Source organism: Salmo salar, chromosome 10 (genome assembly GCF_965601325.2).
Source record: "Salmo salar chromosome 10, fSalSal1, whole genome shotgun sequence".
NCBI lineage: Eukaryota > Metazoa > Chordata > Actinopteri > Salmoniformes > Salmonidae > Salmo > Salmo salar.
Genome location: NC_138300.1, coordinates 104,037,833 through 104,057,224, shown reverse-complemented (window position 1 = coordinate 104,057,224; position 19,392 = coordinate 104,037,833). Strand labels below are relative to the sequence as shown.

The window sequence follows — 19,392 nt, the reverse complement described above, 5'->3', positions numbered from 1 at the left end:
TGGAGTGTGACTGTTTGAGGTTGTGGACAGGTGTATTTTATACTGATAACAAGTTCAAACAGGTGCCATTAATACAGGTAACGAGTGGAGGACAGAGGAGCCTCTTAAAGAAGAAGTTACAGGTCTGTGAGAGCCAGAAATCTTGCTTGTTTGTAGGTGACCAAATACTTATTTTCCACCATAATTTGCAAATAAATTCATAAAAAATCCTACAATGTGATTTCCTGGATTTATTTTCCTAATTTTGTCTGTCATAGTTGACGTGTACCTATGATGAAAATTACAGGCCTCTCTCATCTTTTTAAGTGGGAGAACTTGCACAATTGGTGGCTGACTAAATACATTTTTGCCCCACTGTATTTACGTGTAAATGTCTTGGTTTTTCGTGAATTTCTGTCAGAGCCAGGCCTTCTTGGAAAGGGTGTTGGGCCTTTTTTGCGGCGCGCTTTTAAGGCACTAATTGTCCAAAAGGGGTCCCCACCCGTCTTCGTCTGTTGCTCTCCTCTGCCGTCGCCCAGCATCAATCAATCAATCAAATGTATTTATAAAGCCCTTCTTACATCAGCTGATGTCACAAAGTGCTGTTCAGAAATCTAGCCTAAAACCCCAAACAGCAAGCAATACAGGTGTAGAAGCAGCGGTGACCCGTTGGCATCCAGCGACCTGTCGTGTAGTCCTAAACAGAACTACAGAGCTCACTCTACTTCCACTCGCTCTGAAAGATGATTCTTTGAAGATAGATGGTGTGTCGATGGTTCTCAGTGGGGTGATGAGAGTAGCGTACTACGGTAATTCGAGAAGAGTAGTGGAATAGTCCCACTTAAATTTGCTTTTCGAGATACTTTACTTTGGTCAGCTAATCAGCCGTACCAGTGATTGTCCGGAAGGTGACGTTAATGTCTCTACCTTGTGTTGAGATTGTGTTCGAACCACTTTGGACGTGAGCTGCAGCTACACGTCTCTCTGGTCTGATGTGTTAATTCTTAACCCATCATTTTATACAGTTCTTCTAAAGGGGGGGTTCGTGAGGCTGAAACACACTCTCTGAGGGGGGGGCTCAAGGGGGGGGGGGGGGGTGTGACTACTTACTTGTACAAAGTTATAGAATAAATTTCCTCTTATAGTTTCTAAGATCACATCCCTCTCTTAACAAAAACACTTTCATCAGGTTTCATATTTCATACAAAACGAAGAGGATGGACACTTCACAGATATAGTGTGCATACTTTTGAAGTTACAGTATTTCCTTTATAACATTTTTAATGACATCAAAAAATAATAACCAAACAACATTAGTGGTCTTTGGGTTGCCTCTGACCATTCCCCACGTTCTATGTTAGAAATATTGTTCCAGTACTCGCTTTAGAACATGTTAGAGTTTCAGCTGGAAAATGTCTATAAAACAAAGGAACATTCCTGTGTGAATTTGGAGTGGGATGTTCTCTCCTTGATTTACAACAGGCTGTGGGTTGTCAAACCCCCACCAGTTCCCTCCTTCCCCCCCCTGTGGGTGAGAAATGGTCTGGTTGAAGTTATCCATTGCAAAGCTGATCTGACCCATTCAGATCCTCACAGGACAGTCATGACAGCTGCTTTTCCTTCAGTCTGCGGTCCAACTCATCCCAAACCATTTCAATTGGGTTGAGGTCGGGGGATTGTGGAGGCCAGGTCATCTGATGCAGCACTCCATCACTCTCCTTCTTGGTCAAATAGCCCTTAAACAGCCTGGAGGTGTGTTTTGGGTCATTGTCCTTTTGAAAAACAAATGATAGTCCCACTAAGCACAAACCAGATGGGATGGCATATCGCTGCTGAATGCTGTGGTAGCCATGCTGGCCATGCTGTGCCTTGAATTATAAATGAATCACTGACAGTGTCAGCAAAGCACCCCCACACCCTCACACTTCCTCCTCCATGCTTCACGGTGAAAACCACACATGCGGAGATCATCCGTTCACCTACTCTGCGTCTCACAAAGACACAGCAGTTGGAACCAAAAATCTCCAATTTGGACTCATCAGATAAAAGGACAGATTTTCACCAGTGTAATTTCCATTGCTTGCGTGTCTTTGCCCAAGCAAGTCTCTTCTTCTTATTGGTGTCCCTTAGTAGTGGTTTCTTTGCAGCAATTCGACCATGAAGGCCTGATTCACATAGTCTCCTCTGAACAGTTGATGTTGACATGTGTCTGTTACTTGAACTCTGTGAAGCATTAATTTGGGCTGCAATCTGAGGTGCAGTTAACTCTAATGAACTTATCCTCTGCCGCAGAGGTAACTGGGTCTTCCTTTCCTGTGGCGGTCCTCATGAGACCTAGTTTCATCATAGCGCTTGATGGTTTTTGCGACTGCACTTGAAGAAACTTTCAATGTTCTTGAAATGTTGCACATTGACTGACCTTCATGTCTTAAAGTAATGATGTACTGTCATTTTGCTTTGCTTATTTGAGCTGTTCTTGCCATAATATGGACTTGGTCTTTTACCAAATAGGGCTATCTTCTGTATACCACCCCTACCTTGACACAACACAACTGATTGGCTCAACCACATTAAGAAGGAAAGAAATTCCACAAATGAACTTTTAACAAGGCACACCTGTTAATTGAAATGCATTCCAGGTGACTACCTCATGAAGATGGTTGAGAGAATGCCAAGAGTGTGCAAAGCTGTCACCAAGACAAAGGGTGGCTACTTTGAAGAATCTGAAATAAAATCTATTTTGATTTGTTTAACACTTTCTTGTTTACTACATAGTTCCATATGTGTTATTTCATAGTTTTGATGTCTTCACTATTATTTTACAATGTAGAAAATAGTACAAATAAAGAAAAACCCTTCAATGTATAGGTGTGTCCAAACCTTTGACTGGTATTGTACATATAACTAGCAATAAAGTGACTAGGCAACAGGATAGATAATAAACAGTATTAGTAGAGTATGTGATGAGTCAAAAAAAGTTTGTGCAAAAAGGGTCAATGCAGATAGTCTGGGTAGCTATTTGCTTAACTATGCAACTAACTATTTAGCAATCTTATGGCTTGGGGGTAGAAGATGATCAGGGTCCTGTTGGCTTCAGACTTGGGGTATTGGTACCACTTGCAGTGCGGTAGGAGACAGAACAGTCTTTGACTTGGGTGGCTGGAGTCTTTGACATTTTTAGAGCCTTCCTCTGACACTGCCTGGTCTAGAGGACCTGAATGGTAGGCAGCTCGGCCCCAGTGACGTACTGGGCCGTACGCAGTACGCTCTGTAGTGCCTTGCGATCGGATGCCAAGACGGTGCCATACCAAGCGGTGATGCAGCCAGTCAAGATGCTATCAAGGGTGCAGTTGTAGAACATTTTGAGGACCTGAGGGCCCATGCCAAATCTTTTCAGCCTCCTGAAGGGGAAGAGGAATTGTCGTGCCCTCTTTACAACTGTGTGGATAATGATAGACCCTTAGTGATGTGGACACCAAGGAACTTGAAGCTCTCGACCCGCTCCACTACAGGCCTGTCGATGTGACTGGGGGTTTGGCACTATCTTTGCAGTCCATCTGTTTCCTGTAGTCCACGATCAGCTCCTTTGTCTTGTTGACATTGAGGGGGAGGTTGTTGTCTCGGCACCACACTGCCAGGTCTCTGACATCCTCTCTATAGGCTGTCTCATCGTCATCGATGATCAGGCCTACCACTGTTGTGTCATCAGCAAACTTAATGATGGTGTTGGAGTTGTCTGTGGCCATGCAGTCGTGGGTGAACAGGGAGTACAGGAGAGGACTAAGCACACACCCCTGAGGGACCCCCCGTGTTGAGGGCCAGGGATTCCAGGATCCAGTTACAGAGGGAGGTGTTCAGTTTGAGGGTCCTTAGCTTAGTGATGAGCTTGGAGGGGACTATGGTGTTTAACGCTGAGCTGTTATCAGGTATGAAGGTAACACTCAGATGCAGACCAAGTCAAATAAACAATAGTTTAATATTTCAACAGGGGCAGGCGATAGACAGGTCAAGGAAGGCAGAGGTCAGTAAACCAGAGGTGGGGCAACAGTACCCGACGGCAGGCAGGCTCAGGGTCAGGGGCAGGCAGACTGGTCAGGCAGGCGGGCTCGGATTCAAGACAGGCAAGGGTCAAAACCAGGAGGGCGGGAAAAGAGGGACTGGAAAAGCAGGAGTTGAGACACAAAACGCTGGTTGACTCGAACAAGCAAGACGAACCGGCAACAGACAAACAGAACACAGGAATAAATACAGAGGGGATTATGTGGAAGATGGGCGACACCTGGAGGCGGGTGGAGACAATCACGGAGACAGGTGAAACAGATCAGGGTGTGACAGTACCCCCCCCTCTAGTCCTTAACTGGCAGATTCATTAAATAGTACCTGCAAACACCAGTCTCAATGTCAACAGTGAAGAGGCGACTGCGGGATGCTGGCCTTCTAGGCAGAGTTAATCTGTCCAGTGTCTGTGTTCTTTTGCCCATCTTAATCTTTTCTTTTTATTGGCCAGTCTGAGATATGGCTTTTTCTTTGCAACTCAGCCTAGAAGGCCAGCATCCCGGAGTTGCCTCTTCACTGTTGACATTGAGACTGGTGTTTTGCGGGTATTATTTAATGAAGCTGCCAGTTGAGGACTTGTGAGGCGTCTGTTTCTCAAACTAGACACTCTAATGTACTTGTCCTCTTGCTCAGTTTTGCACTGAGGCCTCCCACTCCTCTTTCTATTCCGGTTAGAGCCAGTTTGCGCTGTTCTGTGAAGGGAATAGTTTACGAGATCTTCAGTTTCTTGGCAATTTCTCGCATGGAATAGCCTTCATTTCTCAGAACAAGAATAGACTGACGAGTTTCAGAAGAAAGTTCTTTGTTTCTGGCCATTTTGAGCCTGTAATCAAACCCACAAATGCTATTGCTCCAGATACTCAACTAGTCAAAAGAAGGTCAGCTTTATTGCTTCTTTAATCAGAACAACAGTTTTCAGCTGTGCTAACATAATTGCAAAAGGTGTTTTCTAATGACCAATTAGCCTTTTAAAATGATAAACTTGGATTAACTAACACAACGTGCCATTGGAACATAGGAGTGATGGTTGCTGATAATGGGCCTCTGTACACTTAGGTCGATATTCCATAAAAAATCTGCCGTTTCCAGCTACAATAGTCATTTACAACATTAACAATGTCTACACTGTATTTTGGATAAATTTGATATTATTTTAATGGACAAAAAATGTTGCTTTTCTTTAAAAAACAAGGACATTTCTGAGTGACCTCAAACTTTTGAACGGTAGTGTAGGTGTTATTTTTGTCCAGGTAGGAGAGGGCAGTGTGGAGTGCAATAGAGATTGCATCATCTGTGGATCTGTTGGGGCGGTATGCGAATTGGAGTGGGTCCAGAGTCTCTAGGATTATGGTGTTGATGTGAGCCATGACCAGCTTTTCAAAGCATTTCATAACTAAAGATGTTAGTGCTACGGGGATTGTCATTTAGACAGGTTACCTTGGCGTTCTTGGGCACAGGGACTATGGTGGTCTGCTTGAAACATGTAGATATTACAGACTGGATCAGGTAGTGGTTGAAAATGTCAGTGAAGACATTTGCCAGCTGGTCAGCGCATGCTCTGAGTACGCGTCCTGGTAATCCGTCTTGTGAATGTTAACCTGTTTAAAGGTCTTACTCACGTTGGCTAAGGAGAGCGTGATCACACAGTCGTCCAGAAAAGCTGGTGTTCTCATGTATGGTTCAGTGTTACTTGCCTTGAAGCGAGCATAGAAGGCATTTAGCTTGTCTGGTAGGCTTGTGTCACTGGGCAGCTCGAGGCTGGGTTTTCCTTTGTAATCTGTGAAAGTTTGTAAACCCTGCCACATTCGAAGAGCGTCAGACCCGGGCGTAGTAGAATTCGATCTTAGTTCTGTATTCACGCTTTGCCTGTTTTATGGTTCGTCTGAGGGTGTAGTGGGATTTCTTATAAGTATCCGGATTAGTGTCCCGCTCTTTGAAAGTGTCAGCTCCAGCCTTTAGCTCAGTGTGGATGTTGCCTGTAATCCATGGCTTCTGGTTGGGAAATGTACGTACAGTCATCCTAGGGACGATGTTGTCGATGCACTTATTAATGAAGCCAGTGACTGATGTGGTAAACTCCTCAATGCCATCGGATGAATCTGAAACATATTCCAGTTTGTACTAGCTAAACAGTCCTGTAGCTTAGCATCTGCTTCATCTGACCTCTTCTGTCTTGGGCTCGTCACTGGTACTTACTGTTTGAGTTTCTGCTTGTAAGCAGGAATCAGGGGTATAGAGTTATGGTCAGATTTGCCAAATGGAGGGCGAGGGAGAGCTTTTTATGCATTTTTGTGTGTGGAGTAAAGGTGATCTAGAGTTTTTAGCTTCTAGTTGCACAGATGACATGATGGTAGGAGTGTGTCCACCCGATGAGCATGTTTTTTTTTGCGCCATCTTTTTCTCTTCCAAGTCTCGGGGATTAGGGCCTGGTCCGGGATGAGCAGTATGTCCTGCGCTGTCGACTCGTTGAAGTAGAAATCTTCCTCCAAATCGAGGTTAGTGATTGCTGTTCTGATGTCGAGAAGCTCTTTTCGGTCATAGGAAACGATGGCAAAAACATTATGTGTAAAAAAAAACACTAAATAGCTAAATTAGTCAGGTGCCTGTAAAACTGCAGCTATCCAGCTATCCAGCACCATTGTTTTTTGTAAGAACAGTGGTTAAGTATTACATCTAGATCATACCTGTAGACATTGAAGTGCTATTGACTGCAAAGATAGTGCCAAAAAATAGCATCTTCAACATTCAGCATTTGAGAAAGCCCTCTATGGATCGGCTCACATCTTCTAAAAGTCTGTCACTTTTGGTGAGGTGATTCTACATGCACATGTGTGAAATAAAGTCTTGTTAACAGCTGAACACTTGAAGCACTAAATGCATTTCCAGTCCTAATTTGGCTCATTAATCCTTCCGGCTTGTTGGTTTAGTAATGATGTTCCACAGGGGAAATTCAATTATGAGGAGGGAGAGACGTTGATCCCACAAGAGACTCATAGGAAATGTGTTATTGAAAAGAACTTGTAGTTGATAAGAATGTTGTTTTCGACTGGCGTTGCGTTCATAGAGGACAAGAATGAAAATAGGTGACCTGGTGGTGATGAGGTTCTGTTACTCTTCAGTTCTTTTGAAGATTACTCCACTGCAGGGTCAAGTAAGGCGATACGGTCTGGTACTGGTGTCCCGGCAAAATAAATAGTGGGGTTATGCCTTACCGGTAAAACATATCACAATAATTAAAACAAAATGTCAAGAAAACTGTCGGTTATTACAACGCTTTCTATCATTACCAAATGTCAGAGTTATGGAAAATCAGCGAATGGGCTTGAAAATGGGTGGTAAACTATAGCCTATTCTCTAAAATGTGATGTGGTTAGACTAGAACACAGACATTTTGCGAAGGGAGAAAAGAGTGGCCGACACCAAGACGTGCACAGACTGCAGTGGACACATAAATTCTGTCCTAATGACTATCGCCAAATGTCATAACACTTTTTGGTGTTTTGTTTAACAGAGGTCTCATTCCATTCACCACTGTTTGTTTCTACTTTCACCCTAGCTCCACTGGTATGACAAACACTCAGAAGGTGATCAATATATACTGCTCAAAAAAATAAAGGGAACACTTAAACAACACATCCTAGATCTGAATGAATAAAATAATAATAATATATACTTTTTTCTTTACATAGTTGAATGTGCTGACAACAAAATCACACAAAAATAATCAATGGAAATCCAATTTATCAACCCATGGAGGTCTGGATTTGGAGTCCCACTCAAAATTAAAGTGGAAAGCCACACTACAGGCTGATCCAACTTTGATGTAATGTCCTTAAAACAAGTCAAAATGAGGCTCAGTAGTGTGTGTGGCCTCCACGTGCCTGTATGACCTCCCTACAACGCCTGGGCATGCTCCTGATGAGGTGGCGGATGGTCTCCTGAGGGATCTCCTCCCAGACCTGGACTAAAGCATCTGCCAACTCCTGGACAGTCTGTGGTGCAACGTGGCGTTGGTGGATGGAGCGAGACATGATGTCCCAGATGTGCTCAATTGGATTCATGTCTGGGGAACGGGCGGTCCATAGCATCAATGCCTTCCTCTTGCAGGAACTGCTGACACACTCCAGCCACATGAGGTCTAGCATTGTCTTGCATTAGGAGGAACCCAGGGCCAACCGCACCAGCATATGGTCTCACAAGGGGTCTGAGGATCTCATCTCGGTACCTAATGGCAGGCAGGCTACCTCTGGCGAGCACATGGAGGGCTGTGCGGCCCCCCAAAGAAATGCCACCCCACACCATGACTGACCCACCGTCAAACCGGTCATGCTGAAGGATGTTGCAGGCAGCAGAACGTTCTCCACGGCATCTCCAGACTCTTGTCACGTCTGTCACGTGCTCAGTGTGAACCTGCTTTCATCTGTGAAGAGCACAGGGCGCCAGTGACGAATTTGCCACTCTTGGTGTTCTCTGGCAAATGCCAAACGTCCTGCACGGTGTTGGGCTGTAAGCACAAGCCCTACCTGTGGACGTCAGGCCCTCATACCACCCTCATGGAGTCTGTTTCAGACCGTTTGAGCAGACACATGCACATTTGTGGCCTGCTGGAGGTCACTTTGCAGGGCTCTGGCAGTGCTTCTCCTGCTCCTCCTTGCACAAAGGCGCAGGTAGCGGTCCTGCTGCTGGGTTGTTGCCCTCCTACGGCCTCCTCCACGTCTCCTGATGTACTGGCCTGTCTCCTGGTAGCGCCTCCATGCTCTGGACACTACGCTGACAGACACAGCAAATCATCTTGCCACAACTCGCATTGATGTGCCATCCTGGATGAGCTGCACTACCTGAGCCACTTGTGTGGGTTGTAGACTCCGTCTCATGCTACCACTAGAGTGAAAGCACCACCAGCATTCAAAAGTGACCAAAAAATCAGCCAGGAAGCATAGGAACTGAGAAGTGGTCTGTGGTCCCCACCTGCAGAACCAGTCCTTTATTGGGGGTGTCTTGCTAATTGCCTATAATTTCCACCTGTTGTCTATTCCATTTGCACAACAGCATGTGAAATTTATTGTCAATCAGTGTTCCTTCCTAAGTGGACAGTTTGATTTCACAGAAGTGTGATTGACTTGGAGTTACATTGTGTTGTTTAAGTGTTCCCTTTATTTTTTTGAGCAGTATATATCAATAAGGAAAAATGTATGAATTGTTTCTGGACATTACATAGTGCCAAGAGTAAGCATTACTTTACAGTACCATGTACAAATTACGAGCTCAGTCACACCAAAGTGACAAACCACAACTAACAATCTATCTTTAATTGTTTTATGACAACATTGTTTTATTCTATTTCGTGTAAAACCCCAGGTGAATGGGTGCAAGTGTAATTCCACCCTGTTGGGGTGGACAATGCCAAGGTTGTTGTCACTGGGCTGTCCTGCCTCATGTCTGAGTGTAGGTTTGAGGTTAGACTGTCCCTCCTTGGTTGGTTCACCCTCCGGATAGGGTTCCCTGTCAGCTTTCATCTGTATAATGGCGGAGGGAACCGGAGCTAAGCAATGTTAATGCATGTCATTGTACTCATCACCCTGCACTTGAATGTCTAATTACCTGTTAGAACTATGAGTTACACTGTTGAAAGGGGTTAATGTTAATGGTTTGAAGCACCACTTGGGCATATGTCAAGGCAAAGGGCAGATTGTATAGATCAACCAAAAATCCAATGCCATCATTCCATTAAAGGTGTAATTTATGGGTGACCGTGTACCTGTATCGTGTCATAGTATTTGTAGGGCAAGTCTATCAGGTTTATTCCAATATTTCTATTGAGCTAATCAGTTTCAAGGACACTCCACCTTTACAGTACATAATATCAATAGTATTTCATCATATGACCAAAGACTGAGGTCACTGGGTAATTGTGTTGATCGCTGCCTTCAGGCTTCTTCAGACGGAGCATCACCAAGAAAGCTGTGTACAAGTGCAAGAATGGAGGGACCTGTGAGATGGACATGTACATGCGGAGGAAATGCCAGGAGTGTCGTCTCCGGAAGTGCAAAGAGATGGGCATGCTGGCAGAGTGTGAGTATCAGTCCCCGCCAACAGCTGTTCTCCATGATACTGTACTCATGATGCCACTCTTAATGGTACAGACTGTGAAGTACTGGTATAATGAATAAGGAAAGGGACTAATAGTCAAAACAAACGATAAACCATCATTCATGAAAGATGTACAGTACATTTTACAAGAAAGTCAATGACATGCTTATTCACTCTTGATGGTCTTTACTCCAGAATCCATGTAGATGCAGCAGTAGCAGTGTGTGGGTAAAATCACTGAGGAAGCCAAGCCAAGCCAGTAAAAAAATCCATATTACAACCTATGTTGTGATAATTGCCTTGTATGCTCTATAACCCATTCATTCATATGCCACCATTATATAATAAGGCCATGACAACAAAAAGACAACAGTCACACAGTGGCAGAATAAATTAAACTACACATACGTTTGTTTCATCACAGAACCGGAGAGCAACATCTGTCCGGTGAAGTCCACAAAGCAAATTTTCATGCAAGTTAATGTTTTTGACAGTTTATTAAACAACTACTGATTTATAAACAAGGAGTTACTGCAAGTCAGCACAAAGAGAACAGGAGCAATGCCTATTTCAGCACCTTTTCTTCTTAGACATTGTCACGTAAATGCTGGGAGTCAGGAAGCAGGTGCAGAAGGTGAGTATAATAATGAAGAATGCCGATAAACAAAACATGAGAAGCGTACAGACCGTGAATGAAAACAAACCAATACTGCCTGATGACTGAGGCTACTGAGGGCTAAATAAAGGGAAGGTAATGAAGTCCAGGTGTGCGTAATGATGGGGAGCAGGTGTGCGTAATGATGGGGAACAGTTGTGCATAATGATGGGGAGCAGGTGTGCGTAATGATGGGGAGCAGGTGTGCGTAATGATGGTTGCCAGGACCAGTGGTTAGTAGACTGGCAACTTCGAGCGCTGGATGGTGTTCCAATTCAACCCAAGGTGTTCGATGGGTTTGAGGTCAGGGATCTGTGCAGGCCAGTCAAGTTCTTCCACACCAATCTTGACAAACCATTTCTGTATGGACCTTGCTTTGTGCACGGGGGCATTGTAATGCTAAAACAGGAAAGGGCCTTCCCCAAACTGTTGCCACAATGTTGGAAGCACAGAATCGTCTAGAATGTCATTGTATGCTGTAGCGTTAAGAATTCCCTGCACTGGAACTAAGGGGCCTAGCCCGAACCATGAAAAACAGCCCCAGACCATTATTCCTCCTCCACCAAACTTTACAGTTGGCACTATGCATTGGTGCAGATAGCGTTCTCCTTGCATCCGCCAAACCCAGATCCATCCGTCGGACTGCCAGATGGTGGAGCGTGATTAATCACTCCAGAGAACCATTTCCACTACTCCTGAGTCCAATTGTGGCGAGCTTTACACCACTCCGGCCGACGCTTGGCATTGTGCATTGTGATCTTTGGCTTGTGTGCGGCTGCTCGGCCATGGAAACCTATTTCATGAAGCTCCCGACGAACAGTTATTGTGCTGACATTGCTTCCAGAGGCAGATTGGAACTCAGTAGTGAGTGAGCTCAACGCTGATTGGCTAATTATTTTATAAAAAAATTATCAAGGGAGGCCAAATGCTTGCTGGCATCAATCAATCAAATGCTCCAGCTGCAACATATCATACTGTTTTGGTCCAGACAGCATCAGATACATGGGCTACACATACTGAGACAGAGGGGCGCTGGTTCCCTCGCTCAGATTGTTTCTCCAGTGGGATTCAGCCACTTGTGAATTGATGGAAAATTATAAAACCACAGAGAGAGAGTGAGAAAGAGAGAGAGAGAGAGAGAGTCGAAAGGTAAATTATTATTATTATTTAAAAGCCTGGCTTCCCTTGGCATCCATGAATACATGCCACTGAGTTGCAGTTGCATGGATATCCTACACTCTTAGAAAAAAAAGTTAACAAAAGGCTTCTTTCGGCTGTCCCCATAGAAGAACCCTTTTTGGTTCCAGGTAGAACCCTTTTTGGGTTCTATGTAGAACCCTCCGTGGAAAGGGTTTAATATGGAACCCAAAAGGGTTCTACCTGGAACCGAAAAGTGCTCTTCAAAGGGTTCTCCTATGGGAACAGCCGAATAACTCTTTGAAGTTGTAGATAGAAAATGATTTAAATAATTTTCTAAGAGTGTACTGCGTGACTAACCATATTGCTATTTCTTATGTGCAACAGAATATCTTGCTAACATCAGGAAATGAATTTGGTGATAACACCATCTCTTTGATATACTACTATGTGCATTTATTACTTGAGAGACTATATTGTAGATTTTATTAACTCATGGTACTTGTTACTTGATGCACATACTATACGGTATTACCTGCCCGTACAAAAATTCATATTCAAACCCTTTGTTTTAATTCAACTGAAGCACAGACATATCTAAGGGCACCTCCTTTAAGAATAAGTGCACCTGTTCTTTCCCGCTAGAGCAGGGTTCCCCAACTGGCAGATCGCGGGCCGAATTTATTGGACCCCCAAATTTTCTGGGCAATTGTTTTTCAAATTAAAAAATTATAATAATTGTGTTGGACATAAAAGACTGTAAAAACACCAGCAAATCAGCTCCAAGTGATTATAATTTTGGAAACCTGTTCCAAAGTATTCCCACGCATAATAAAGAGATATAGAAAGATATATGTCACATTAGCGCACGTTAGCTCACCACGGGTGGGACACTGATCCTGTAGAGAATATAGAGAGATATATGTGATCGTATATGCAAATTTAAGCAAGGTTTGAAATTATTATGTTTTAGGCAAATATTATATCTCTTTGGGCTACTTGCGGTCAATTTGCAGTCTACTAACGATTTTTTATTCTTTTTTATTATCTTGGATTTCTTCAATAGTATTGCATTTTACCATTCATATATCAATTTACTTTTGATCAGTTTAGGATCAACATGATTAAAACAGAGCTATCTTTCTCTCAGTATTTGATTCTGATTGACATGCCTAGCTGTGATTGACGTGTGTCTTGCTGTGATGGACTTGTGTCTAGCTGTGAGCCTGACCCCTGACTATCTCTTCATAAGACTGTGTGATAGTATCATACTGTTCTTTCAATGCACTGGAGGCAGTCTCAGATCAAGCAGAGAAGTGTCTTTGTGGATTCTGACACGACTGCTTTGAATTCCACCGAGGGAAAGTGTGTCATACCTCTCACAATAGAAAGGTCTCACCATTGTTGCTCTTAAAGGAAAGACTGTGGAAAGGGAAAGGGAAAGGGGGAAACCTAGTCAGTTGTATAACTGAATTCCTTCAACTGAAATGTCTTCCGCATTTAACCCCACCCCTCTGAATCAGAGAGGTGCGGGGGGGGGGGGCTGCCTTAATCGATATCCACGTCTTCGGCGCCCGGGTTGAAAGGTTGAAAGATGGGAGGGAGGGAGGGAGGGAGGGAGGGAGGGAGGGAGGGAGGGAGGGAGGGAGGGAGAGAGAGAGAGAGAGAGAGGGAGGGAGGGAGAGAGAGGTGGGGGGAGTCAGGAGAGCAGGAGGAAGGAGTTGGGCTCATGTTGCTCATAAATGTTGTAGGAAGTTGGGAAGAATATTGCAGGTAGCAGGCATTCAACAGCCCTGTCTGTTGGCGCTACAGTGCTCCCCCCGATGACTCCCAAAGCTATTTGTTAGGCAGGCCTGGATGGCAATCATCGCCTGTTCTCGGCAGTCTCCTTTGGTCTCAATGTTAAAAGAGCCAATTCTGAAGGTTTTCATTCAAAGGAAACACTGATCATAGATTTTTCCCTGGTTGTCAGAACTTTACTGAAAGGAGTAACATTGACATACTCCCTACATTAAATAAGGGGTTGTATAATTTAGAATAATATCACACTGATAGAATTTGTAATAATGGAGAAATCCCCAGTCATCGAAAATAATTCCCTAATTATCTGAACTTTATATCTGTCCTAACTGCTTACCTTAGGTGAAAATCATTGTTCAAAACGTTCTCAATAACTTTCTCAAACCCATAGCTATACTATGAAGCCACTTGAATAAAATATCAAACTACAGTGGCATTCACAACGATAATAATTATTGAAGAAGTAAGGGTGAAATTCCCCTTCAGCACTTTGTGCTTGAACCCATCATCAATGCCCGCAGGTCTGCTGACAGAGATCCAGTGTAAATCTAAAAGGCTGAGGAAAAAAGCCAAGGTCTCACCAGGACAGTCCACCGGGGACGAGACAGAGGGGGGAGACAACGGAGACACCAAACAGGTCACCTCCACCACCAAACTGTCAAAGGTAAACTCTCCCCCTTTTACTCTTTAGAATGTTTTTTTGCTCTTCAAAATGGGAGACATGTCAGTGATTCCCAATTGAGGAATCTAAATACTATCAACAAAATTATTTTAGATGTTTATAGACTCAACAAAACTAACTTTTTCCTGAAATACATTTCTTTGTAAAAATAATAGTTATAATTGTTTTTTTCTTTGGTTGTCTACCTGTCTTTATCTAAATATAAATGCCCTACACTGATTACTGCATATGGGAATTACATGAAAATGAGGGAAGAAAAGGTTCCTCAGCTGCAGTTGTCTGTGATCCCCATAAACCCAGTGTTAAAGTAAACCATGAATATTTAAACATGTCTAAAGTCCTGTTGCCACCAAGGGATTGTATTACTCACAGCTGAGACTGCCACTTCACAAAGTATGACTCATAAATAGCCCTAGTATTACACAGAAGAGATTCAAAACGGATAGCTAATGGTTTTATTTCAGGAGAAGCTTGAACTCAGTCAAGAGCAGCAGGCTCTCTTGAGCTTCATCGTAGAAGCTTATCAGAAACATCGAATTCCTCAAGACATGGCCAAAAAACTGGTACGTGATATCTCCTACAATTCTAGCAAATTCTGTCCCACTGGGCACAGATGTCAATCCAATGTCTATTCCATGTTGGTTCAACGTAATATCAGTGAAATGACGTGGAAACAACGTTGATTTAACCAGCATGTGCCCAATGGGGTGTGTTTTTCACCAAGCCATAGTGTATGCTTTTACAAATCAGACATATTCATAGTTCATCGAAGACAGTAAGATACCCTTGTAACATATCCCAGAATAGATATGACTTACACTACATGCTCTCTATCCAAGTAGAAGTCAGACAGTTTTTTTCCCTCAAGTCGTAAATGAAGTTACATAAAAGTCGTTATCAGCCAGCAGTGTCACTCCACACACATTCTGTAATTATCAGCCAGCAGTGTCACTCCACACACATTCTGTAATTATCAGCCAGCAGTGTCACTCCACACACATTCTGTAATTATCAGCCAGCAGTGTCACTCCACACACATTCTGTAATTATCAGCCAGCAGTGTCACTCCACACACATTCTGTAATTATCAGCCAGCAGTGTCACTCCACACACATTCTGTAATTATCAGCCAGCAGTGTCACTCCACACACATTCTGTAATTATCAGCCAGCAGTGTCACTCCACACACATTCTGTAATTATCAGCCAGCAGTGTCACTCCACACACATTCTGTAATTATCAGCCAGCAGTGTCACTCCACACACGCAGCCGCGTGTCCTCCCCCCGTAATTCTCTCCCTTTTGTGTGTCCTTGTTGTTTCTCCAGCTACAAGAGCAGTTCAATGCAGAAGAGAACTTCCTTCTTTTGACAGAGATGGCCACCAGTCATGTTCAAGTGCTGGTGGAGTTTACCAAAAACATTCCAGGTCTGGACATCTATTAGGCTATGATGATCATGCCAATATTTTCAATACATAAAAGGTTTCTATAAAGAGATTACTCCCATGGATTATCAGTCAACATCGATTATCAGTCAACCTCTGGCCTTTTGTACCTCGGTACTCCATAGTTATAGTCTAATCGGCTCCTTGGCATCATCATAGCAACAAATAGCTTGTATGACTTAACATAATAGTACCGAGCATGACATCGGTCATCATTCTAATTCAAGACTGTATTTTTTGTTGTTTTTAACTTACCTTTATTTGACCAGGGAAGACATATGAGACCTAGGTCTCTTTTTCAAATGTGCCCTGCACATTACAACACAAAAATACACATTTTACACAAAATATACATATATACACATTAAAATACAAAAACACAGTCATGGGAAGCACAAATAAAACATCCCAAATCACCCAGAAAAACAGTTACATTCCTCCACAAACAAGTCCCCAATCAATACTTTAAACTGCCTGAATGGCACCACAACATTAAGTTGAAATGTATTTCGAATTTTGTTCCATCAATAAGGTGCATTAAATAAAAGCAGAGTTACTTAGCTCGGTGGAGACCCTGGGAACCTCAAGTTAACCAATCCTGTGAACGGGTTAGGCAACTCAGGTGTCTATACTTCAACAGCAAAGTTAGATAAGACAGAAGTTTATGAAGTAGGGCCTTGCAAACAAAACGGGAGTAATGTAAAGATCTACAGGTCTTTAGTGAAGTCCAGCCAACCTTCTGACACAGGATGCAGTGCTGAGTATCAAAACTGTCACCTGTAACAAAATGAAGGGCACTATGGTAGACGGCATCCGAAGGTTTAAGAGTAGTAGCTGCACTATAATAAATAATATCACCATAAGAACAAATTAAAAGGTTGACTGAATAATCTACTTCCTATTGCTTAGAGAAATGCACAATCTGTTTCTGTAGAAAAAGCCAACTTTAAATCTTAGCATCTTAACCAGTTCATCTAAATGTTTTTTAATCGTCAAATCCATATCAATCCAAATGCCTAAGTATTTATATGCGGGAACACGTTCAATTGGAGAACCATCTAATGTAGTTCATCTGAAACATTCTTACGAGAGTTTAAAAACAACATGTAGTTCCTTTTGTCCGTATTAAGTTTTCAATCAGCAAGGGATTCCTGCATAGCTATAAAATCTGATTGTAGTTTTGACACAGCCAGATCAACAGCCGGGGCAATAGCGTACAAAATAGTATCAGCCGCAGATAGATGAAGTTTACAATTTTTAACAGGTTGACCAGTGGTGTTTATATAAATAGCGAAGAGAACAGGTCCCAAAATCAACCACTGTGGTACACCTTTATGCACTTCAAGAAATTCAGACTTAACCCCATCAATCATGATGGCTTGAGCTCTTTCACAAAGATAATCATTAAACCATGAACAGGAGTCAGAGCTCAGGCCTATCGAGGACAACTTATTCAATAAAATAGCACGATCAACAGTATCAAAAGCTTTTGACAGGTCCACAAGCAAAGCAGCACATTTCATTTTAGTGTCTAAAGCATTGACAAGATCATTAACAACCCCGAAGTGGCGCAGCGGTCTAAGGCACTGCATCTCAGTGCAAGACGCGTCACTACAGTCCCTTGTTTGATTCCAGGCTGTATCACTTCCGGCCGTGATTGGGAGTCCCATATGGCAGCGCACAATTGGCCCAGCGTTATCGGGGTAGGCTGTGCCCAGGCCTAAACCCGGATTAGTTTACATTCAAAATACATTTCTCAGATAAACAAATAACAAAGTTAGACATTTACCAAGGACTCAATAATCTTAGCAAGACAAGGAAGGTCTCAGGCAATGTAACTCATCACACAAGCGTTGTTTACCAAACCACCTCTGTTATATTGAAATGGAAAGGTCTTCCTTAACTAGTCTCTTTCTGTTGTTGAGGCATCTACTGAGTGAGTTTATTTAGCATAGTTTTATTTACAAATAGGATTTTTTACGGTTCAGTATTTTTAATTTCTCACAAACCATAGAGGAGGTCCATTCTCGCCTTCCTCCCTGCAATAGCCTCCCCTGACTGTGTGTGTGTGTCTGTGTACGTGTGTGTCTGTGTGCATTTGTGTGTGGGTGGGTGCATGTGTGCAGGTTTCTCAGCCCTGGACCATGAGGATCAGATAGCACTGTTGAAGGGCTCGGCAGTGGAGGCCATGTTCCTGCGCTCAGCACAGGTGTTTACCAGGAAGCAACCCCATGGACACACAGAGGTGTTGGAGGACAGGATACGCAAGAGTGGTGCGTTCATACTGGGAAAGTGGCGCATACAAGTGAAAATACTACAACAATACTCCAATATCCATCCACAAGTCTACTACTGCTATTAGAACTAAATGGAGGTTATCATTATCATTATCATCAGTATCATGATCCTCGAAAACATCTTCAGCTCATTCATCAACATGAACATCACCTTAACATGTCAAACAAATTTTTACCACAATCCATGTCCATGACATTGATAGGCATCCGGCCTTTCATCACACACACACACACACACACACACACACACACACACACACACACACACACACACACACACACACACACACACACACACACACACACACACACACACACACACACACACACACACACACAGGTCTGGTGTGAATAATAGATAGGACTGCTTTATCTGACGATCTAGTTGACGAGGAGACTGGCAGCCTAGCAGTGTACTGACCTGTTGATCCTTGGCCAGGTGTGGGTTACCCGGGTAAACGGACCCCTGCCTACCGGATAGCATTTCATTCCATTGTGAGCGTGTATGGGCAATGTGCCAGGTAGGGTGGTAAAAGAGGGCTGTCTTCAGGTGCTAGCTAGACTGGATCAGTTAGAACTATGCACATGATTTATCGTCCATAAATGCTGTTAGTGTTGGGTATCGGATGGCAGTGTGGTGTAAGGTGGCATGAATAATTCACTAAACATCCAATTAATTGTACTGGTCATAACACATCAAACGAGAGGATCTGGCTTTGATATTCTGATTTGTGTGTACAGTACACAAGACAACACATTACCCCAGCGGGCAAAGCTGGTTGAAATGACATCATTGAAACCAGTTTTCTCACTGAAACCAGTTTGCTAACTGGGATATTACAATAATGACTTTTAATAGAGAAGCCCATATTTCTGAATCGATGATTGGACCTTTTGTTGTTGTTAGGAAATCTTCAGTGTAATCCCTAACTAAATTTATTTCCGCATCTTTATTTATGAAACTCACTTTCATATATTTTTTAAAGATTGCAGCAGTCTGGCTGCCTTGATATCTAAAGCCTACTGTATTGCTGTAATATGCAGTCATATCTGAGCTGTCACTTTGATACCCCTGGTTGGACAGTTGAATATAGAGTGGTAGAGATGGCTGCTATGTGTGCGTCATTACATCTCTTGGTGCAGGTCCTGAGTGAATGGATTAGTTGAGAGACATTCAAGCTAAAGGCCAGTCTGAGGGGAAAGAGAGAGATGTCTAAAGAGGCTATTGTTCTTTATCTAAACATCAAGAGCT

General features: G+C 43.1%; 1 protein-coding gene across 4 annotated transcripts in view; it reads left to right on the top strand.

Moving 5' to 3' along the window:
* Positions 1 to 19,392, top strand: part of LOC106561422 (bile acid receptor) — a 37,019-nt gene that overhangs the window by 16,167 nt on the left and 1,460 nt on the right. For 3 of the 4 annotated variants that reach the window (XM_014125383.3, XM_014125385.3, XM_045688293.2), the window contains 5 exons: positions 9,967 to 10,107; positions 14,239 to 14,381; positions 14,864 to 14,962; positions 15,726 to 15,825; positions 17,970 to 18,116. In XM_014125383.3, coding sequence (XP_013980858.2) covers positions 9,967 to 10,107; positions 14,239 to 14,381; positions 14,864 to 14,962; positions 15,726 to 15,825; positions 17,970 to 18,116 — 630 coding nt within the window. The remainder of the gene's footprint in view (positions 1 to 9,966; positions 10,108 to 14,238; positions 14,382 to 14,863; positions 14,963 to 15,725; positions 15,826 to 17,969; positions 18,117 to 19,392) is intronic. The other variant, XM_014125384.3, reaches the window with a different exon arrangement.